The 24,707-nt window shown below is 39.6% G+C and overlaps 1 protein-coding gene across 7 annotated transcripts in view; it reads right to left on the reverse strand.

Annotated features, from left to right (window-relative positions):
• The window catches only part of FTO (FTO alpha-ketoglutarate dependent dioxygenase), a 330,710-nt gene that overhangs the window by 113,802 nt on the left and 192,201 nt on the right, over nucleotides 1-24,707 (reverse strand). For 2 of the 7 annotated variants that reach the window (XM_077830857.1, XM_077830850.1), the window contains one exon: nucleotides 8,361-8,479. The exons of the other annotated variants lie outside the window; for them this stretch is intronic. In XM_077830857.1, the coding sequence (XP_077686983.1) occupies nucleotides 8,361-8,479 (119 nt within the window). The remainder of the gene's footprint in view (nucleotides 1-8,360; nucleotides 8,480-24,707) is intronic. 7 annotated transcript variants of the gene reach the window in all.

Genomic DNA, 24,707 nt, shown 5'->3' on the forward strand with positions numbered 1-24,707 from the left:
GGCAAAGCAGGTAACAATTGTGCTTTCCATCACCATGTAGCTAACAGTAGCTTTATTTACCAACTCTGTGCAAGCCCCTGTACACAGCATGGTCCTACCTAAAGCCACTCTAAATCATATGGCCAGTTGCAATGTAACAATACAGAGTTATCTTTAATATAATTTGTCAACCTATTCTGTGACTACCATCAGAGAGGTCACGGAGAACTAACACATACTGATAAGCATTGGTAGCACAGAAAGTGAGTCATGCTCCCAGTGCCAAGCATGTGGCTTTGTGCCACACACAGACAGTTAAGACCCAAATATTTTAAAAATACATAGCCACCAATCTTAGTCTAACACCAGAGCTAGAGGCCAATGTGTCTGCCTCTGCCTGTATGAAGGGAGCATGCCATGGATCTCCAGAAACGAAAAAGCACTGGATCATTCAAGTGTGTGTGAGTTTTTCCCCTGCCACGCATTTCTATGCAGGAAGGTCAGGCTACAACTCAGTGTCTCAGCTTTCAATCCCTTCCTTACATTATTTTAATAAACTTTTCTGTATTTCATTCTCTCTGCATTATAATGTTGATTATTTAAAAAAAAAGATAAAAGAAAAATGTCTCATTGGATTACATGGGAATTGCCTCAATAGGTCTTAATGGCTCTCAAGGAGACACCATATTATAAACTCCTGAAATACAAACTTTGTATAGCAGGGCTACCAGGCACCACTGTAATGAGAAACAATCCCATAAAACTGACCTTTTGTGGCCTCCTCTTGCCCATGCATTAAGTGGAGAGTTTAAACAATCTTTAGGGGCAAACCTTATAGTCCTCAATCAGGCAAAACTCCCACTGAAAGGCAGCAAGATTTGGCCCTAAACTATTTAATAATGAAATAATGGGGGGAAACTTAAATTTAGATTCTGTCCCCACAGCTCCATAAGATGGGCAGAATCATGTGCCTATATGCAGCCTCACTTACACATGCAGCTGCAGGATTGGCAATTTACATATACAAAAGAAAGAAATACAAGAAAAAGCTTCCTTTAAAATTATTCTCTTAATAGGCAGAGAGTTGAACACTGACATGTACAGAAACAATTGCAAGTTATTAAAGTATTCACTTGTTCCAAGTAGCAGAAATTATGTGAGTATACATTCAAAATAGATGAAATAAACAAATAAATCAGAGTTGCCTTATCTTACTAATGCAGGTTTTAGAGTATTATTTACCAGTATGAAGTGCAGTGTAATATATTATTGAATAAACACTGTAACTGTTAGCATTTTTAGGCCATTGTTAGTTTGTTCCAAACAGATAAACTGGATATTCCAGAGACAGATAAAGGGACCTGTCCTACAAGATACCGAGTGTCTTCAGTGAGCTGCCGAGTGACCATAGCCCCATTGTGCTTGGCATTGTATCCACACATAGTAAGACACAGTCCTAAAGAGCTTAGAATCTAAATAGAAAAGTCAGATGAAGGATGGAAGAAAGGAAGTATTATTATCCTGGTTGTACAGATGGAAGAACTGATTCACACAGAGATTTAGTGGTTCCCCAAGGTCACAGAGGAAGTCTGTGGCAGAGTGGGGAACTGAACACAGAGCTTCTGTGTCCTTGTCCATGACATAAAACACAAGAACATCCTTCCTCATCTCCTTTAAAGCTAGTTGATGGTGGTCCGTAACTTATAAGATCATGACAATAGACAGAAAATTTACCATTTTTAGTAATTCAACTCACTAACAGCCAAATATTGTCATTTACATTCGTATAAATCCAGAGGGACTCTATAGACTTCAGTGGAATTCCAGAGAATAGTATTTAGCTCATAAAGAGAAGGGTTATTAAGGATGATGAGTTTTGTAATTAATCATAACTAACTTCAATGGAGTGCCTCTGGATTTTCACTAGTGTCACTGAGAGCAACTAACTGTGCAACTAAATGATATACCAATCCTCTTATTTTAGCTTTTCACTGTCTCCCCCCATAAATATAGAATGTTGTTACCATCACAACATACATTTTGTGTATACTAATTTTGTGTTAAAAAAAAGATGTATCATATGATTGGTACAATTTTGTTTTCATGTCTTTTGGCCAAAAAGAAAATATGGCTTTAATAGAAGTATACATCTGAGTGGTATTACATGTATGTAAAACAGATGTAAGCTAATTACATTTTCATTTAAATTGCTAAATAGCTACTTAAGTAAAAAGCTAAAATAACATACAAACAACAGTTACTATAATAACAAGTGTACTTAGAATTAAATGAAAAGGATCAAAGCTACAGCATACAAAATTTGAGCTGGTCTTTGAAAAAGATACAGTGACATTACAACGCTGTATTGATTTACTCAGTAATTTAATGTCTCTACTGCTCAGCCAGAAGACACATCTCAGTTTAGCAAAGACACATGGAGGGAAATCCATAAAGTTTATATGAAGACTCTGGGTTTCATGAAGATTAGATACACTGTAGTAGAGATTATGTAGCAAAATCTCAAATTGGAAATTAGAATAGCAATGCAATACAATCAGCTTGATTATAGTTTTAGGTAGGCCTCTCTGAGCTAGACTCAGGACTGAAGTCCTAAGAGTGAAATCAGAGCACAGGGGTTCTTTATTTTTATCAGAGGAGTCTAGTCTTTTAAAGAGTACCATATTAATTTCCATCTTTCACTATGAAAATGCTGTATGTCCAGTAAAACTAAATTTTATGGGCCTAATCCAAAACCCACTGAGCTCAATGGAAAGACTCCCTATTGACTTCGTTTGGCTTTGTCCCATTCTCTTAGTTTGGAAGAACAAAACAAAACAAAAAAACACTCTAACAAACATTGAGATTAAATGTAAACACACAGGGCTAAGATATCAAAGGCTGCACATGGTCACAAACACACGCACACATCCATGACATGGCCAAAACTGTGCATTTTGCTGCCAGACTGCGTAACTGCACATGCAGTTGGGAACCTGAGAGCACAATGATAAGTTGGCCCACGCAGGTTCAAGGTTTTGCAATCACAAAAATATATGATTCTTTTCCAAGGGAAATGAAGACATTTGGTAAAATTTTGCATTAATTATTTTATATTTCACAAATGTCACTTTAACACTGGTTACAATTAGGGCTGTCGATTAATTGCAGTTAACTCACGCGATTAAAAAAAAATTCGCTGTTAAAAAAATTAATCACAGTTTTAATTGCACTGTTAAACAATAGCATACCAACTGAAATTTATTAAGTATTTTGGATTTTTTTTCTACATTTTCATATATATTCTATTCTGTGTTGTAATTGAAATCAAAGTGTATATTATTTTTGATTTATTTTTGAATGTAGTTTTTTGTATACATATTTCTACATTTGTAAGTTCAACTTTCATGATAAAGAGATTGCACTACAGTAGCTGTATAAAGTAAATTGAAAAATATTATTTCTTTTGGGGGGGGGGTTCTGTGCAAATACTTGTAATCAAAAATATAAAGTAAGCACTATACACTTTGTATTCTGTGTTGCAACCGAAATCAATATATTTGAAAATGTAGAAAACATCCAAAATATTTAAATAAATGGTATTCTATTATTAACAGTTCAATTAATTGTGTGATTAATCACAATTATTTTTTTTAATTGCACGATTAATCTTTTTAATCCCTTGAAAGCCCTAGTTACAATATTGCTTTAAGAAAAGAGCAACAGTTAACTTCAATCTGCTGTGAATCTCCTGCTTACTATGCCCAAACACTTTTCTAGAAGTGTTTGTTTGCTCACTCTTCTCTGGTATTTGTCTTTTGCTGCTTTCCTTTTTAAGTCACTACACACACACACACACACACCAAAAAGTTATTATATATTTAAAATATTTTTTAAAGCAGTCCCACCCCAACTTTGTAAAAATCTCACTTTTCAAAGGAATCACTTTGCTGACACTACAGCAATGCAGCAGAATGACAGCTACAAGTCTCCAGGTTTCAGTTTGGGAGAATCCTCCCTGATAAGTTACACCCCTTGTTCTTTTCTTATATTTCTTGGAATTTTAATCTTGAACACCACCGCAAATTCTAAGCAATGGCAGAGTTGAACATGTATCTATCAACAGTACTGATAGCAACAGGAGGAGCTGAGTGAAGAACTGAAGCTACAGAAATTGTTCTAACCTCCTGTTGCCACGCACACATATAATCTTTAAACTGGAAACCTTGTGGCTGCTAATTGATATGGGTCAATCCTCTGAGATTCTAAGCAATCTCAGCTCCCACTTAAGTCAACAGCAATGGAGGATGCTCAATACCTTGTTGCAATCAGAATAAGGCCCACAATGAACAGGATATTATTTGCAAACAAATGGAGAAAAAAATTCCTTTTAGGGACTCCATTGTCTACATTCTTTTTTTGTACATTATGGCAGTTTAGCCCTTTGTTGCTTTTACCTAACACCAGTCTAGAAACCACTCAAAGAGCAAATGTAGCTTGACAATTTTTACTTGGGTGCACAAAGTACAATTAGATTCTTGCCTAAAAAACCCAAATGTGTGTTAAAATTAATGGCCAGGCAACCAAAACCAGATTTAACTGTTAGGGCACAGGCCTGCTTTGGAGGCCGTAAGGAACTCCAGGATGCATTACAACACAGTTAGACACAATGACTCTCCGACTTTGTGGTGCACAAAGAGAAGCAGCCCATTGCACTACTCATTACAAAGGAGCATAATACAACACCTCCACTATCTAGTGCGTGTGCGTATATGTGCTAGAGAGCTGCAAGGTAATGGCTCTGAATCTTCCCAGCTCCCTTTTTAGCCTGCCTAGAGCACACAGAGGTTCTAGCTGATGGTAGTCAGAAGAGTGCAGGGACTGCAAATGTCCCTGGCTCTTGTGAACAGCACTTTGTACCTCTATCCCCTTTCCACATCCCTGCTAAGGCCAGACACAATATGGTCCCCCAAGTGTTTTGTTAAATATTTTGGTGGTAAAGAGACAATGACCAACTAGAGAAAAGGAGCATTTGCCTTAATAAAAGCATTGCTATGGCTTTGCTCATCTTGAGGAAATTATCTTCATTAAAAGTAACATGACTTAACTTGTCAGTCAGATGCTATTCAGGTGGTCTCCTCTGTGCGGTCCGGATAGAATAAATCAACTTTTTAAAAACTTCCATCTTCCCCAATATAGCAAAGCCTTGTTACACTATTTATAGAAATCTTGTGATCTTTAGAAACAAAAAGGAGCTCTGTATGTTTCTTTTCAACTGGCAAAAGTAACACAGTAGTTATTTTACCATGAAAGGCTCAGTGTTTATAGTGATATACATTAAAAAACCAACACTTCTAAAAGATGAACAAGTCTCTGACCCTGTTTTGAAGGACCAACACACTCTGGTGTTTGCATTTTAAAATATTTATTTCCTTCATAAAATATCTATGTGTAGATCTCAGTCCCTCTGGAGTAAATATTCTTATTTTCATGTTAGTAGAAATCCTAAAGTAACATGATGCTGCAATGCAAAAGTACATTTTACACTTTCCATACTTGAAACTGTCCTGTCTTCTTACCAGTTTCTAACTTCAGAATCAGATGCATAAAACAGACTGCACATGTGTATGTGTAAAAAAATGTACTGCCTTTCCTTATATTAATCTCTAGTCATTCCATTCTAATTTTTCTCAATCTGGAATATTATTACAAGAAAAAGACACTTATTTAGTGAAGAAGTCATTTCATTTTTCATCCATATTTGCTCCCTTTTCAGATGAGGGTATCCTTCCCTCACAAAATGGCTGCTATCACCACTGAAGGCAGAGGCTCTGGATGTAAGCCTGCTAGTCAAAGATTTGTGGAGTGCTGTCATAGTGAGGTTGCTATTTTTCCTAGATTATCTGCCACACAGCTAGGATCAATCCAACCAGCAGGGTAAATCACTAGCTACCAAGAAAAACACCCCAGCTCCTGACACAAGTTGTCTTCCATAAGACAGGTCCTACCTCCAACTTCAAGGACAAGGCTAGTCTTCCTCAAGAAACCTGTTAGTGGTAACTGGTCAGCAGATTCCAGTATCATGCCCCTTTGACCATATCCCCTCTGGGTTACTAACTTTACTCACGCCTTCCCTTCTCCTCTCTCCTCCTCAACCTTTTGCTTGGTATATAAGAACATAAGAATGGCCATACTGGGTCAGACCAAAGGTCCATCCAGCCCAGTATGCTGTCTACCGACAGTGGGCAATGCCAGGTGCCCCAGAGGGAGTGAACCTAACAGGTAATGATCAAGTGATCTCTCTCCTGCCATACATCTCCACCCTCTGACAAACAGAGGCTAGGGACACCATTCCTTACCCTTACTATAGTAAGCTCCTCTTCAAGCAGAAGCTTGGAAAACCCTCTGAAACCCCAACTTCCTCTTTAACTACTGCTCCAACTCCTTTCACCTTTCTGCTCACGGAACATCTACAAATGTTGCTTCGAGCTCCTCCCCTCAAATTCCTTTCTAAATCCTCTCAATCTGGCTTCTGCCTTCTCCACTGCCCTGAAATTGCATTCACCAAAGTTTCTAATCTTATTTCTGTAGCCAAATCCCAGGTCTGTATTCCATTCCCTCCTCTTCCACCTCCCTGCGGCTTTCAACACTGTTGATCACACATCCATTAAATCTTGTAATCCCGTGGCTTTCATGTCTCTAAGACCACATCAGTGATCACTCTTCCGTTTGTTTGTTTCAGAGGGTCCTCCTCTTCCCATGACCGACAGGGATCTCTCCTTAGTCCACTCTTCTTCTCTGTTGACATCTTTTCTCTAAGCGATCCTATCTATTCACACAGCTTTAACTAATAACTTTATGCCAACAATTTACAGCTCTTTCTCTCCACTCCTGACCTAGTTCCCAGATCTCAACTCCCCCCCACCTCTCTCTCTCAGACATCACTTCTTGGATGTTTTGCCATCAATGTAACCTTATTATGACCAAAACTGCACTCTCTTCCCTGGGCCCCCTCCAATTCCTCTCTTCTCTGTCACTGTACAATGGGCTTGGTGACTCAGAAGGCTATCCCAAGGTACACAACCAAGTTTCCATTAACAGAGTGTATCCTCTACCAACATATTTGGGATTATATATATACACAGTTATGCACTAACCCCAGTGGCCAGAATGTTTCTAAAGAAACAGAGGAGTGCCTTTGCTACTTTTCCATTATATACTATTTTATGGTGCATAATGGAGCTAGAGATAGTCCACCTCCAGTTCCCCTTGCCTCCAGTAATACTCTATATAATTGTACAGGGTTCATATAATTTAGTATTATCTTAATGGGTTGATTAGGTAGTATGGTAAACTTGATAGTACTTTGCTGCTTAAAAAGATACCCCATATTATGTCCTCACAGTTGAGATGTAGTAAAATCAATATACTTTGAATGTATAAAACAGTGACTACATCCAATAAGATAATATCCTGAAAAAAAGAGCCAGAGCCGTGTGCCAGAAAAAATGTAGAAGGAACAGAAAACTCCATGAGCTGAAAGTCACTGAGGGCATGGCTACACCGGAAACTTCAAAGCGCTTTGAATTGCGAGTGTGGTCGTGCGCGAGCGCTGGGAGAGAGCTCTCTCAGTGCTCCTGGTAATCTACCTCCACGAGGGGATTAACTCCCAGCGCTCGGAGGCTATCTACACTAGTGCTTTAAAGCGCTCAGACTTCCTGTACTCAGGGGGGTGATTTTTCTCTTGTAAGTGTAGACAAGCCTTGAGTTTCCTTCAGTCAGGAGAATGTGGAAATGTGGTTTGCTTCTAACAGAAAAGGCAAGGACCTTACTTTCCCGTAACCTGAAGATGCCCTGAGAACAGCAGGGACATTCCCTGGATATTGGGGCAGCAGACACTGGTGTAGTGTCCAAACACTAGGGGCTCTCAACCTATTTCTTTCTGAGGACCCCCCAACATGCTATAAAAACTCCATGGGCCACCTGTGTCACAACCACTGTTTTTCTGCATATGAAAGCCAGGACTGGCATTAGGGGGTAGCAAGCAGGGCAATTGCTTGAACACCACAGGGATCCCCTGCGAAGCTACAATGCTCAGGCTTCGGCTTCAGCCCCAGGTGACAGGGCTCAGCGCCCTGGGCTTCAGCGCTATGCAGTGGGACTTTCTGCCCTGAGCCTCAGCGAGTCTAATGCTCGCCTTGCTTGGTGGCCCCCCTGAAACCTGCTCATGGCACCCCAGGAGGCCCCGGACCTCTGGCTGAAAACCACTGCTCTAGGATCCCCCACCACAAGCTGATGAAAGATAATGCCACAAAGAGCTGTCATATCCCTGTCTCTATCTATCCCTGTCCTGCCACAACCCATTCCAAGGAGCTGTTACTTACCACCCTTTGCAAACTCCCACCTCATTTGCACCCAGTTTATTTCTCCTCCAACTGTGCACGTGAAGGAGTCGATGGAGACACGAAACTCAGGATGTATCTGCTGTGGGCTTCTGCAGCCTCTGGGAATGGAGGGACATATCTTGGAATTATTGCTTTCCCTACTTTGAATGTTTCTATCATATATGCACCCACTTGAGTTCTCCTTCACTTGTGTAAGTGGAGGGGAATGATCAAACACAATGTTTTTTAAAGCCACTTTACCAATTACACATGACATATGCACATTTTAAAATTTTATTTGGGTCTTTCCATGTAAATCTGTAGAAACCAACCTCTCTCCGTGTTACAGGCTAAAAGCAATTTGATTTTAGTAACTGGCCGTTAGAAAGAGCCCAGTACTTTCAAAGAAATAATATGGAGAGAACAAAAGACAAAAAATGGAAAGAATGGCATAGAGAACTCCTTCTGGGACCTTTAAAGTTTTATGAGAATAGCCCCTGCAAAAGATCTCTGAACATGTAAATGTCAATTAATTGAATCTACCTGTATAAATTTGTTATGCTTAACAATTAAAATCTTTTTAAATGTTAATGATCTAAATTTTAAAGTGTGCCCCCCCATTAACTGCAAAGAAACCTTCTGCAGTTTAATTAACATTAACAGGGGGGAAACACCAAGGTAACAAGGACAGTGTTAAACATATGATACGAAAAGCGACTGGAGAGTCGGAATTCTTAGGGAAGTTTTCTATAAACAGTTACACATGACTCCACACATACTGTGTATTTTAAGAGTGATTTTAAGAAGAAAGAAATTGACATTTCTGCATGCAACTTGGGAAGATTATTTCATTACAAAGGATTGGTGAAGTATATACAGTATTAACCAACAACTGTATATTACAAGTCTAAGAAGCTGCAACTCTAAGAAGCTGTAGAATGACATTTAAAATAATCCATTTATCACTATCTCTTGTACACAAAATGTCAGTGACAACCTCGTAGCATTCAGAATTGCTAGGTAGTGATTGTCTTTGAAAATGAACCTGTAGTGTAATATCAGTTGAGTGCTGCTATATCCTTCAGCTGTGTTTTATATGTGAGTTAATCATATTTTTGCATAATTTTTAATATGGTCATTTAAAACAACAAGGCTCATCTGTCAACATACACCTTTTTATTTGCTGAAAGATGAATTCTCTGCATGTTCACTTGTGTTCTAACCAAGAAATGAATTTGCTGGTTACTCACTCTCATAATTAGGCAAATGGTTGTTACACTGTCTTTTAACTTACATTCTTTGTCTAACTACAGTTTTTATTTTTTACTGTCTTAACAGTAGGGACCATATCCTGGCTCATGTCTCTCCTGAGCTTGGTGCAGCTTGAAAGAGAAGGGAAATAGTAGCTATGAACCCATCTTTATTTCGGAACATTAGGCAGACCTCAGAGATGTTCTACTTTTGTGCCCAAGTGGCACTTACAGCAGCTGGGAGTCACCCAGGGCATAAAGACAGAGTGAGAGGAAGGGTGGCACGGGTAGCACTGTGTCACCTTTGCATCACCAGATCACTCCACCATGCAGAGGAAATCCTCAGTTGGCCAGATCCCTGGATTTATGGCTACTCTGCCCTACCAGAGAATCCCTTAGGATCTGGCCCAGTCTTTAACTCTGACTGAACCAGAGCTACAACTACCCCTGGAGTAATTTCTCAATCTACTTTAATATGTGAAATTTCAGAGAACACTGTTCACTTACTGCAATTAGTTCAGACAGAACAAACGAAAAACACCTAAGAATGCAATAGATTTGCAGATTTTTTCACTTTAAAAAAAGCAAACTAAATCACTCAAAGGAATCTCCATTAATTAAAAAAGATATTTAAAAAGGGATAACCCGCTGACCTGAGGCTGTGGGAGCCATGAATTGACCTTCTGCACAGGAGACATAGCTTTGTGAACTATCATGAGTCTATCACCTCCAAGGGATTGAAATAAAATGCCTGTCACTATGCTTATATGACGCTTGTACCCTGAATACTGTGAGAGAATTCTGCATACTCTCTTTCCATGGACCATAAACATGATATTCAGAAGGGATTTGCCAGCCTCCTGCATACTGGAATTAGATCCCAGTTTATTGTTTCCAAGTGTTTTCCACACCTGACACTATTCTGCAGACATCTGTGGAGTTCCTCTGACATCAGAATATATATGTTAGTTTTCCTTCATGGCACATGGATGAACTCTGATATGGTTCACCTTCCATGCTTTGTTTTCACACCACACAAGATTATGAGAGGAAAGAAGATGTATGAAGATGACAAGCATCTAATAAGAGATTACAATAATAATAATTAAATTATTTATGATGATACCCACAACTCTCTAGGAACTTTTGGAGGCACACAGAGAATGCCCACTGCCCAAGTACAGCTTATAAGCTAAAAGTCAGCCAGGCAAGAGAAGGATGCAATATAAACAATGAAAATCCTGAGACATCCTGACAGAAAACAGCATAAAAACCGGTGGTATTTAAAGGTGATTGAGTTACTAAGTGTGACCATGGGCCAGAGGTACCACTACAACCACAAAGGCACACTCCCTCTTCTTCTTAATGCCCCTCTGCTAATGAGAAATCCTCATTTACAAGATTCTACTAAAACAGTAATACAATTTTTTATTGCTTGGCTCGTGTAAATATGCTGTTATAGAACATGTGTAGTTTGTGTTTGGAATGGGACCTCTCAAATAAGTATAATCTTGAGATGCTCACTAAATGGAAGGAGTGTTGGGGGTATAATGGACATTAAAGTTATAGGGTTAGATGAAAAGGTGCAGCATTGCTCAAGAACAAGTGCATGCTGGGAGGAGGTAATCAGGAAGGTGGAGATAGAGAAAATTGTATTACAAGGGGTTGAAACCTGCAGTCCTTTCTTAGGCAACACTCCCAAATGGGGATTTGCCTCAAATAAATTAACTACTGTACATCAAAAACCTATATCCTCTGCTCTACCATCAGTGTTTGAAATGAACACCACCTAATCTGGATTAATATATATGATTGTTTGGGTTACTAAACCATCCACTAAACTCCCCACGTGTACCAAAGATCTTGAATGAATAAGAAATCACATTTAGGTTAGGCAATATTTAAGGGCGTGCACAGAACCCAGAAATTATTAAGGCTGGAAAGAATCTTTATTCTGCATAAAGGACAAATGCTGTCCTTTAATTAACAACATTTATCTCTGGGACAAGAACATCAGGTATATAATATAGGAGATTATTTTAATATAAAGGACAGATGGCAACTTCACCCCTGGGACTGACTTAGACTGACCCAGAAAAAAAACCCCACCATAATTTTAAAAAGCTTTGAGAATCCCCCAAGGATTGCTAATCTGGTTACAAGGAAGTCTGACTACCCCGTTTGCACAGCAAACAATACAGCATTTCAATAATGTTTAGATGCTCTTCAAGACTAATATGTACAAAATTAGTTTAAACAATGTGCTCCCTTATCTCCATTGTAAGGATCATGCAAGACTGATTGTCCTTTCCTACACAACATTATTTTATTAACATAATTTCTGACGGTGTAACATTTAAGTGCAACATGGCAGGTACAATAGCATGGTAAGGATATAGTTTACTTGTTATGTTTTGTTTTTAAATGTGGTGCAATAGTTTTACAACTACCAAAGCTCAAGTGAAATTTATAACCTTTAAATGAACATTTCTACCTATTCGAATGCATACGTACATGTCTCTGTGTTGGATTCCATGTGCATGTTTTATACTTGTCTAACTAGGTGTTAATATCATAAACAGTGGATTAACACTTCTTGTGTGAGTGTTAATATCTGTTAATGTCCCGCTGAGTAAAACAATGATAAAGCCAGCAGCAAACAGTATTCTAGAATCTTTATGTCTATAGGTAGCCCTCCTAGCTTTGTGCCACAATTTAGTAAAAGCAGTTCATTAACAAAATTATCAGGAAAGGCTCATTAGTTCATAGCTACTATTCATTTTAATGTTAATTTTCTTATGAAAAGAGACTTGAAATGTAATGTGAATCCAAAGGAATTTGATACTGCTTTAAAAAAACTGGGACAGTTTCTGATTTCAGTTTCCTCATAAACCTGGGATAATGCTAAAGTCAGTGATATTACTCTGGATTTATACTTGTGTAAAGATGATGAGAATCGGCTCCACTGACCTATGTGCAACTCTGAAACTAGTAATTTAGGCCACAAATGACACTTTTTATCTCTGAGTTTTCTTTACATTATACTGATGTAACATAAAAGTTGGAAAATAATGTTTTATAATGCTTTCTTAAGCTTGCTTCTGTAGAAAATGAAATATTTTAAGCAGGATTTTTTTCTTCCTGCAATTCAGTCTAAAGTTTCAGAACAGCAGTATTTTGCATTGCATTAAGTGAACTTTAAATAATTAAGCCACTCAACTCCATCCCTACATAAAAAAAACGTATAGAACAAGCATAACTATTGATACAGGATTTGCCCCTCTCTAAATTATTCCAATTATTCAAATGTCAGTTATAACTGTCAGAGTGGCTCCTTGGGCTGGACCAAACTGTTAAAAATTAAAACTGTTTTACTTCGTTTAGTCTCTCTGCCTCTTTAATGTAAAATCCATGGTCTTGACAAAAAGTTGTGGGATTTGACATCCAATGCAACACAACCCCATTTCTGTCATACATGCATAATTCACTTTGGAAATTTGCACTTGCTTTAAAATATTACTAAAATATACATGTAACATATGCTAATTTAGCCGCATTGGCTTGTACGCTCCAGACACTAGGTTATATGTAAACTTTGCCAAGTGCATACACTGTACATAAAGGGATTATAAATGAAAGGAAAGATCACTGTCCCTAGCTTTCACTCTCCAGCCTTGGCCAAACTGACAGCCCCAAATCCCAGCAACATCTAACATGCCCTTCCTGTGGAGAAGACAGCCTGTTCTCAGAGTCTTAATTACATCCCAGCTGACTGCCCAGTGTTGCCAAAATCAGGCAACAAACGATGCACCTTCACTCGCAATATGGTCTGCTAAACAGACTCCTAGTCACACAGAAAAAAACTTTCACAACAAGGAGAAATAAAGGGACAAGCAGGAGAGCGAGGGAGAGGGCAAGTAGCAATCACGAAGATGAAAAAAATCTCTTGCCAGACTCCTTGGGGAATAGCAAGCAGCAGAATGTAACAAACAAGGCTATCCCTTGCTCACAACGAATTCACAGCCCAAGGTGCCTCACGCCAAGGACTGCTGTTCTCCAAGATGGGCCACAGTAACTAAGACTCAATAGATTAATGATTGTTAAGGAAGGCTAACCAACCCCACACTGCTCAGGCCATTATAATTACAGAAGAACAGCATGCCGCATTCTGCAATTGCAAATGGTATCATATGTTTTCCTGGCTGGTTTGCAGGAGGAGCTTTAATTGCAGAGACATGAGCTACAAGAGCTTTAGATTTAAAGTAAAACAAAACAGAACTTTGAATATGAAAACTAGTAGCAACCCAGGTGTTTTCTGGATAACAATCATATGACAGGTACATTTAGCTATGATTCAGCCTTGTAGGCCTCGTAAGATCAAAGCCTGCCTTAAAGAGATTCCTCTCCTCTCCTCGCTATTTGATAGAAATGGTTATACTTATTAATATATTTAAAATGTAGAACAAATTATGCTTCTCCAGTTATAACAAACCATATTAATAGAAGTGATATGAAGGACATTAATTTAAGATAATGGGATTTTTTTTTTTAGGATCCGTGAAATGAAATGTCACTCTTAATAAGATATTGTCCTTGAATGCTAAAGGGATGCAGAAATTAATTATTACTAATTCAGAGAACTGGTGTTACTGTTGAAATTACGTTCAATCAGCAAACTCTGTAAGAGCCAAAAGAATTATGTAAAAAGAAGGACTTGTAATTCTTTTATTGTTATAAACTCATCCTATATATAAATATACTAAAATCCTTCTCAACCATTCTTGTTCGAAATCACATGTAAATAATTGCTTAGGCCACAATGATTTTTATAATAGGGTAACTAATAAACATTTTAGAAAATTACCGAAATACATATTTACTCAACTGAAATACATATCATTTTAAACTAGTGCCCATTCTAAAATATGTATTCGCCAGATGGACCATAGCTATATGATGTCAGCTACATGCTATCTGTACTTATATATATTCCCACAATTTAAAGAATACTCTTTTAAAGAAAGCATGTTATTCTTTCCACTTAATCTTTAAAAATGTACATAATGGACCAATTCTAGTCCCTTGGGAATCAACAGTGTTTTAATGGGAGCAGGACCAAACCAGTCTCTTCTAAATAGTTCTCTCAATATATAGTGCCACAAAACTCTCTGGTGATTCATTTATTTAGCTTCCTTGCTGTCTTTTGGTTAAACCTGTGCTTTAAGAGCACTTCTTTGCAAACATCCTTTTATTTGCACCAGGAAATATTGAGGCTGAATTCATTTTCTGATGCTTTTGATAATTATGCTGTTAAAGGTTCTGAGACAGACTGTGGCTGCCTCTACAAAGATGGACAAGAGAGGAGCAGGGCACAAGAAGCTTCAAACTTTGCATATACCTTTCATTTTCAGGGACCGACCATAATTTCAGTCCCTGAAACCTCTTCAGTGCACTAGACAACCTGAAAAAAAACAGGGAGGAAGCAAGATCATAGTTCTTCCTCCTTTCCCCCCAACCCCACACTGACCAGAAGAGTTGGCTAGCCACACAGGGAGACTGTATGCCATTTCCTTTTAAGGGATCTAGCAGCAGCCATACTCCCCTGAGTGTCTGAGAGCTTCATTGAGCAATGCTTCCTGTTGCCCCACTGGGGAGTGTGACTCTGCAGGACCCCCGAAGTGTAGCTGTTGCTAAAAGCACAGTAGAACCCATTACCATTTTTAAGTGCCCCTAGAAAACAAAAGGGAAGCCCTTCTGTGTGCTCTTCTCACGTTGTGGGAAACATACAGTCATTTAGACCTATGTCTACACTATGTATAGCTATACTGGTAAACCCTGCTAGTAGAGATGCAGCTTATATGGGCAAAAGTTTTTGCTGGTATAGTTTATTTTATACCAATTCCCGAAACAAAATAAGCTATACAATCAAAAAGTCTTTTTTTCCCACTATAATGGTGTCTACAGTGGGACTTCAGTTGGCATAATTATGTTGGTTAAGGGTACGAGTTTTTCACATGCTGGCAAAGCTTTTCAGTGTTGACCGCACCTAAAGGCACAAAGGGCAGAATACATTGCAATGCACAAATCAGCACTTAGTCAGTATAATGTAAATTTAAGGAACTAAAGGCTGATTTGTGAATCCAAATGCAAAGCTGGATGACCTAACCTTACATATCCAATTTTGAAAATTTAGCCCTATTTTTTTTTCAAAATTGTGGAAATTTAAGATACAGGATATAATACTCCCTATGTTCTTTTGCTGAAAGTTTTTTGTTTTTTTAAATCAGGATATCTAATATTCTGAAAAGTGTTAAATCTTCTCACTACCCCAGATTGGTTTCAAATTTTCCTTGGCAAATAGCAAAGACACCTTCAACTGTTTTGGGACTGGACATGATTTTAGCAGGTCAGAAAAGTCCCCCTGGGAACAACTTGCTATTGAGGCATGGAACTGTGCATCATCCATCAGTTCACTAATCACATTCTTAACTCCTGCCCATGTCAGGCTTATGGAGCAGAGTGGGGTTCATTTCTTCAGATGCCATGCAATGTTGGGTTTTCTGCAAGGTCTCATAATGGCAGCTAGAGGTGCAGTCATGGAATGCATTTTTGACTGGGTTTCTCAGCTTGTAAAACCAGTCTGGGATTGGCATCCAAAATAGGTAGAAATGGTTTGCTCAGACACATGGAATAAGGATCTTGTTCCCGGATCTAAGAGGAAAGATTCAGTCTAATAAGTCTTGGGGAGAAACAGTGTGGTAAGAACATTATAACAACATAAGCACCTATGTGAGGAAATAAATATTCATTTATGACTGGCAAACAGTTCCTTTTACTTTTCCGTACTGAGACAGTATTAGTGTTTCTTTTTTTTCAGTATATTACTTACCTTTGAAAGTCTGATTCATTAGTTTTTGTGCCTATTGATATTTAGATGACAATTTTCTTAGACTTGTAAATGAACATATCTCTTTATTCTTCCCAAATCTGGTGACTGCTGCCATTAATCTCCAAAGGCTCAAGCCTGCAACCACTTACTCAAGTGAGTAATTTTACTTAAGTAAAGTAGTCCAGTTGAAGCTCTGGCCGCTTTGTCTTCCTTTTGTGGAGTAAAATTCTAAGGGGGGCAATACTTATTTTTGTATCAGTTAGATGGAAAAAACACAGGTATCACTTTTCTGCATAAATTACACAAGTATGAGGGGTTTCAGAGTAACAGCCGTGTTAGTCTGTATTCGCAAAAAGAAAAGGAGTACTTGTGGCACCTTAGAGACTAACCAATTTATTTGAGCATAAGCTTTCGTGAGCTACAGCTCACTTCATCGGATGCATACTGTGGAAAGTGTAGAAGATCTTTTTATACACACAAAGCACCATCACTTGCCCCATAACCTCAGCCGTGTGGAACACAATGCTATCCACAGCCTCAGAAACAACTCTGACATCATAATCAAAAAGGCTGACGAAGGAGGTGCTGTTGTCATCATGAATAGGTTGGAATATGAACAAGAGGCTGCTCGGCAGCTCTCCAACACGACTTTCTACAAGCCATTACCCTCTGATTCCACTGAGAGTTGCCAAAAGAAACTACAGCATTTGCTCAAGAAACTCCCTGAAAAAGCACAAGATCAAATCCGCACAGACACAGCCCTGGAACCCCGACCTGGGATATTCTATCTACTACCCAAGATCCATAAACCTGGAAATCCTGGGCGCCCTATCATCTCAGGCATTGGCACCCTGACAGCAGGATTGTCTGGCTATGTAGACTCCCTCCTCAGGCCCTACGCTACCAGCACTCCCAGCTACCTTCGAGACACCACTGACTTGCTGAGGAAACTACAATCCATCGGTGATCTTCCTGATAACACCATCCTGGCCACTATGGATGTAGAAGCCCTCTACACCAACATTCCACACAAAGATGGACTACAAGCCGTCAGGAACAGTATCCCCGATAATGTCACGGCTAACCTGGTGGCTGAACTTTGTGACTTTGTCCTTACCCATAACTATTTTACATTTGGGGACAATGTATACCTTCAAATCAGCGGCATTGCTATGGGTACCCGCATGGCCCCACAGTATGCCAACATTTTTATGGCTGACTTAGAACAACGCTTCCTCAGCTCTCGTCCCCTAACGCCCCTACTCTACTTGCGCTATATTGATGACATCTTCATCATCTGGACCCATGGAAAAGAAGCCCTTGAGGAATTCCACCATGATTTCAACAATTTCCATCCCACCATCAACTTCAGCCTGGTCCAGTCCACACAAGAGATCCACTTCCTGGACACTACAGTGCTAATAAACGATGATCACATAAACACCACCCTATACCGGAAACCTACTGACCACTATTCCTACCTACATGCCTCCAGCTTTCACCCTGACCACACCACACAATCCATTGTCGACAGCCAAGCTCTGCGATACAACCGCATTTGCTCCAACCCCTCAGACAGAGACAAACACCTACAAGATCTCTATCAAGCATTCTTACAACTACAATACCCACCTGCGGAAGTGAAGAAACAGATTGATAGAGCCAGAAGAGTTCCCAGAAGTCACCTACTACAGGACAGGCCTAACAAAGAAAATAACAGAACGCCACTAGCCGTCACCTTCAGCCCCCAACTAAAACCCCTCCAACGCATTATTAATCCTATCCTGAAGGATGACCCAACACCCTCCCAAATCTTGGGAGACAGGCCAGTCCTTGCCTACAGACAGACCCCCAACCTGAAGCAAATACTCACCAGCAACCACATACCACAAAACAGAACCACTAACCCAGGAACCTATCCTTGCAACAAAGCCCGTTGCCAACTGTGCCCACATATCTATTCAGGGGACACCATCAAAGGGCCTAATAACATCAGCCACACTATCAGAGGCTTGTTCACCTGCACATCCACCAATGTGATATATGCCATCATGTGCCAGCAATGCCCCTCTGCCATGTACATTGGTCAAACTGGACAGTCTCTACATAAGAGAATAAATGGACACAAATCAGATGTCAAGAATTATAACATTCAAAAACCAGTCGGAGAACACTTCAATCTCTCTGGTCACGCGATTACAGACATGAAAGTTGCGATATTACAACAAAAAAACTTCAAATCCAGACTCCAGCGAGAGACTGCTGAATTGGAATTCATTTGCAAATTGGATACAATTAACTTAGGGTTGAATAGAGACTGGGAGTGGCTAAGTCATTATGCAAGGTAACCTATTTCCCCTTGTTTTTTCCTACCCTCCCCCAAGACGTTCTTGTTAAACCCTGGATTTGTGCTGGAAATGGCCCAACTTGATCATCATACACACTGTAAGGAGAGTGATCACTTTAGATAAGCTATTACCAACAGGAGAGTGGGGTGGGGGGAGGTATTTTTTCATGCTTTGTGTGTATAAAAAGATCTTCTACTTTCCACAGTATGCATCCGATGAAGTGAGCTGTAGCTCACGAAAGCTTATGCTCAAATAAATTGGTTAGTCTCTAAGGTGCCACAAGTACTCCTTTTCTTTTTACAAGTATGAGGCTACATCCCATAAAATTTACTACACTGTTGATGCCTCGTGTATCTAGCATGGTAGCAAAACACATCTCTGATGCAGCCCCATGTACCAGGTACATCACCAACATCCCATTGGAATATTATCGCTTCAGCAAACACAGCACTACTCCTGGGGGAATTCTCTGCCCCTGTGGAGGTACAGAATTTATATCTTCTGCAGATTTCTTGGCTCCCCCGCAGAAAAATGGGGGAGCAAAAAATCTGTGGGGAACAAATGCTGGGAGCAGCCAACAGCAGGGGGCAGATCACCGTGGGGGGGAGAAGGGAAGCTAGGTGTGCATGCGTTGAGAGATTTTAAGGTGGTGGGGCTGGGCCTGTGCTTGCATGTGAATGAGTGAGAGAAACTCACTCTGTCCGTCTTGCTTGCTCGCTGTTGCTGCATCCCAGGTTTGGAGGCGTAGGGATGTGTGAAGCAGGCTCTGTCCCTGAGACAGAGCAGAAACATAACAACTAAGCAGGCAGGCTGCTAATGTTCCCACTGTTAGTCAATTAAGGATCCTTTACCTTGCCAGAATGGTGTAGAGCAGTGCTTCTCAAGCTATCTAATGTGGGGGACCGACAATTTTTTTTTCCAATGTGCGCGCAGACCAGCAGCCGATGGCTTGCGGACTGGCACCGGTCCGCGGACTACCACTTTCAGTAGCACTGGTGTAGAGGAGCCTTATTGTAAATGACGGTAACGGAATCCTCAGCTAGGAAGGTCTATGTGCTTTCTTGCTTTTTTTTCCTGTGCCAGAGAGGCACAATCATAGAATCATAGAATATCAGGGTTGGAAGGGACCTCAGGAGGTCATCTAGTCCAACCCCCTGCTCAAAGCAGGACCAATCCCCAACTCCCCAGATCCCTAAATGGCCCCCTCAAGGATTGAACTCACAATCCTGGGTTTAGCAGGCCAGTGCTCAAACCACTGAGCTATCCCTCCCTAAACAATGGGTTAGATTACAGCTCAGGATCTATTTTACTTAGTCATTTTTAAAAAATGCAGGACAATGATTAGCAAGACAGTATGACTTTCATGTGTGAAGTCTGAGCAATTTAAAGCGACATTCTACTTTACAGAACACCAAACACCAAAATAAAAGTAATAATTTAAATGAAAATCCAGGATTATAACCAGAATGCAATAAGCACCAATATAAGAGTATCAAAGCAGTTGCAGCCTCTTGCGGAGGCAGAGGGAACTAAAGATGAGGATGAACTACGGGAACAGCTACATTTGGGGAGAAAGCTTAGACTGTTACTTTTTTTGTTGTTTTTAGGACTTAAAATTGAGGACAAATATAAATTTGGACTTCACTCAATGTGTGTAACCTCTTATCACAGGCATGGTTGAAACTCCACCTACTTATGCACTTGTACTGGTAAATGACAAATTATTTTTAATACATATTTTGAATATAAAGGTCTTGCACTGAAAATAGATCAGCATTGTAATTTCAATATTTCCTTTAAAAAGTTATTTCATGTTCAACTGCTTTTGTGATATTGATTTTTAAAGTAGTACAACAAGCAGCGTTTTGTTTAAGATAAAGTTGCATTTTTCTGCAATAGAAAAATAAGACTATAAAAATAAAGCTCCTGCTATTTCCAAAAGAAGCTGGATGAGAACTTTGTCAGGTGCAGTGTTCCCAAGGAAAAAATAGCACTTTATCTGGTATTTGTTTGTAGATTGCAGCAATTCACTTTCAGTAGATTTGTGTGCAAAAGGCCGAACATATAAAGAATGTTTTCCATGTACTGTTGTGCTCACTGGAAATAGCCTGAACAGTGTTGACAAAGATATATACAGGTGAGCCAAATGGGACTATCAGCTAAGACTTAGAATGGAGGAAGAGTGACTACATTAGGAGCAGTGAAGAGAAGGAAGTAAATGGGTTTCTAATACAAGGCTTGTTTTACTTTATACCTGTACACAGATGTGCTACCAGCCATACACAGAAGATGGAAGTGAACTGCTGGTGATGACCAATTGCCCCTTATGTCCAAATGATTTGAAATGTGGCATCTTTAAGATTGCTATTTGCTATTTTCTATTTTATTCAATGTATACAGAACAGGTCTTGGTATGAATATTTCCAAATAATAGAGTATCATCAGTGATCTTTTCATACAAAACTATATCTTGCTCAATATAACATACACACTTGGTCTTGCTCTGGAGGAATGCTTTAACAATAATATCAGCTGATGCATCAGAATATTGCATCTTCAATGCTTAATGCTTGTTTCCTTTTAAACAGAAAGAACTGGGGAATCTGAGAAGGGCCCCACCCCAACTGTGATAAAAGTTCAACAGTCCAATAGCCCCAACAGGCTGAAGTTATTACCAGCACAGAGATCTGCCTCAGCATGAAACAGCTTGTCCTCGATAGCACATGACACTGGGGTACAAGCACTGAGCATCACACTCGAATTTCAACCTTTCCTTCCTGGGTTGAGGGCCCCATGATATAGGGGCCCCCTGTGGCTGCAGCTTTGGCTATAGTGCAGTGAGACCATATGGTATATTCTGTTAAGGATGCTGACCTAGGAAATGTTAATGCTCAGCACCTTGAAGCTACTATGCAACTTGCAGGATCAAGTCCTAAGCAAAAATGTAAAAATAAGGCTAGAGACCCCAAGAGTCAAACAGTCTGAGCTATAATTAATATAAACCAAGAATACACACAATCGTTATGTCAAGGGAGGACTCACTTTTAATCAAGACAGATGGAAAGATCCCATTAAAGGAAATGCATATTCCCAAACTACCTCCCAAACTTTATTATGGAGAGGTCTCCTGACATACAGTAACTCAGCTTCCTTCATCTGAATCACTTTTGGAACAAGTTATACATAGAGTACTATGTAAAGATTAGTTACTGTATGTTAACAGTCTCAAGTTTTACTTGTAAAGGTCTTCCTTCTACTGTCCCAATAAAATCATACCAAGTGAAATGAACCAAGTGGCCTTTCAAATAGACTCTCTGTAGTTACCTAAGGTCACCAAATTCAACACAAATGGCTAGAGGCTCATACCTTTGTGTATCATAAATTACCTTTTTTTAAGTGACTGCCTAATGATAATATACCGAGCAAAAGGCCATAAAGCTTATGTTTCCCTCTTGCAGCATGGTATGGACAACTGATGAGAGCTAGATATTTCATGGACATCTAATGTCAAATGGAGAACACCCTCTGGAATTGTTCAGACTGGGGGTTCCAGCCTGACACATGAAAGAGACAGATCTAAGCTATAACATTCAGATTTGTATCTGAATCTCCCAAAGGTATGGGCTGTGGGAGGAAGCTTTAGACTTTGTTGCCTGATTCAGGCCACTCTTAACAAAGAAATAAACAAAAAAGCCATCTGAGTCTAGGTGTAATACTACTGCACTTTCACTCTTCAAAGCAGTATATAAACATTAAGGGACAAACTCTTCAGCCCATATAACAGCCATGGATGGCCCTGAACACGGCCGTGCTAATGAAATTCCCCTGTGCTGTGGGACACTGGATGCCAGACGCCGATGTATGTATGGGTCCACCATTTTCTGCTTGGTGTCGAGCACAAGTGTGTGGAGATTGCTCCATGTTAGCATGGAGGCAGATCTTGTGCTGGAGAGGAACACATTAAATGGACCCATGAGTTCATGGCTCCTCTAGCTAACTCCCTGGGACAATGGAGACCAGTAGCTTCAGGAGCTACTGTAGCTGTGAGGCTTCATTAGAAGCAATGGAGAAGAGGGTTTCCTTCACTCCATGGAGTAATCCTGTGCCTAGCCCATTTATTATTTTACCAAAAGCTATGCACAGGGATAAATCTTATTCCCTAGTTAGTTAAGGTTATGTTACCTAGTTATGTTATCATGCATACAGGGCAAGCTGGAAGCCTCCAGTTAATCTGTCTTGTTGAAAGAGCTGGAAGAAAAGACTCAGGAGGGACTGCCTGGCTTTTTAGAGAGGGAGGAAGTTAAGGGAAGCATTTGGGAAGTGGAGTGGTAGTAATCTTTTGAGGCTCTAAGAGACCTCCCCACCCAGCAAGAAAAATCACCCTGAATTCTCTGAACAAAAAACACAAACTAAATTAGATGGAAAAAATTGCAAGTCATTTTTAATGTTTGCCCCTTCAAACAGAACTGAATTCCACTGTGTAATTCCAACCCTATTTTAATTTTGTCATTGATGGCATGTACTGCTTTTGATGTGCTATTTAAGAATGTATTAAATTTGCATTCAAAATATTTGTTTTAAATCAACACTTGATAAAACTACAAAGGCAAAATTTATCTTTATTACCAGAAGCGTTGAGAGTTAAAAATGGCATTCCTCTTAGATGAAGGAAATACATCATCCTATTACAGTATTTGGTTAGTACAATCCTGGATCCTGGATCTGAGCGTACATTGGAGTGTGCTTTTCAAGAATGCAAAAGATGAATGCTGTATTCACCCAGCACCCATAAATCAACTTGAAGAATTGCAAGAATTGCAATTACCTGTTGCAATTTTCTCCAATTTATTATATGAAATAATAACATGAGAACTAATTACAATAAAGAAAAAAGTTCAGGTGCTACAGCGTTAGTTCAACATCTAGGATCAAGTGTCAGTGCAGATTAACAAATTTCATTCATTTTATCTCCAGTACTGGAGACACGCTGCTACTAGCTTTAATAGTCAGGAATGTCTGTTAGTTAAATGACTTTGTAAAGGCAGTCAAGTGAGGGAAGACAGCGACAGTTTAATTAGGCAGCTTGCTATAACTCTATCTGGGAGCTGTAGGCACAGGACTAGAAATAAATGTAAAACTGCACTCAATAGTGAGGAGCAACAACAACCAAAAAGAAGACAGTTTTGATGGCAGGGTCTCTCATTTACTCTGGCGTCAGGTTGGCTACAGGTGAACGGGAGCAATGTAACCGCTGCAGCAGAAGAAAGGTGAGGTTAAGAGAGCAATCATTTATCTTGTATTGATTTCTGGACACTGTGTCCTAGATACATTCCAAGATAGAATGACAGCTTTCTGCTTTGTGTCTGTAAGAGAAGAAAATGACTAGTACCAGGACCCTTTGTTTTCCTATCATATTTCCTTTTAGAAACATACTACACTTAGATTTTTTCAGACAGGGAAATCCAAACAAGTTTATCACAGAAAAGGAGGGTTAGGGGGTGGTTAATCAGCCATTTGTCTTTGCTGCTCTGTAACTTTGAGTCAAGGGGTCAAAACCAAGCACAATTGAACCATTTGGTTTTATCTCAGGTAACCCCACATCTCTGGTAATTAAACCCATTCCATTCGGTCAGAGTTCCTGTCACTCATATTCAATGTCTGTCATTACTGAAAAATGTTTCATGACATATTACACTGACAGAACCACCACTGCAAGACTGGCAAGATTCCCCCGGCACCAAAGGTAGAAGACAATGGAAGCTTCTTTCAGACCAGTGATGTTTAACGTTTTATGTGCTGACATTGTGACTGTAACTGCAATCCAATGCCTAGTAAATGGAAGATTAAAACAAAACCATAC

This window comes from Eretmochelys imbricata, chromosome 12, assembly GCF_965152235.1.
Source record: "Eretmochelys imbricata isolate rEreImb1 chromosome 12, rEreImb1.hap1, whole genome shotgun sequence".
In the NCBI taxonomy this organism is placed as follows: Eukaryota; Metazoa; Chordata; order Testudines; family Cheloniidae; genus Eretmochelys; species Eretmochelys imbricata.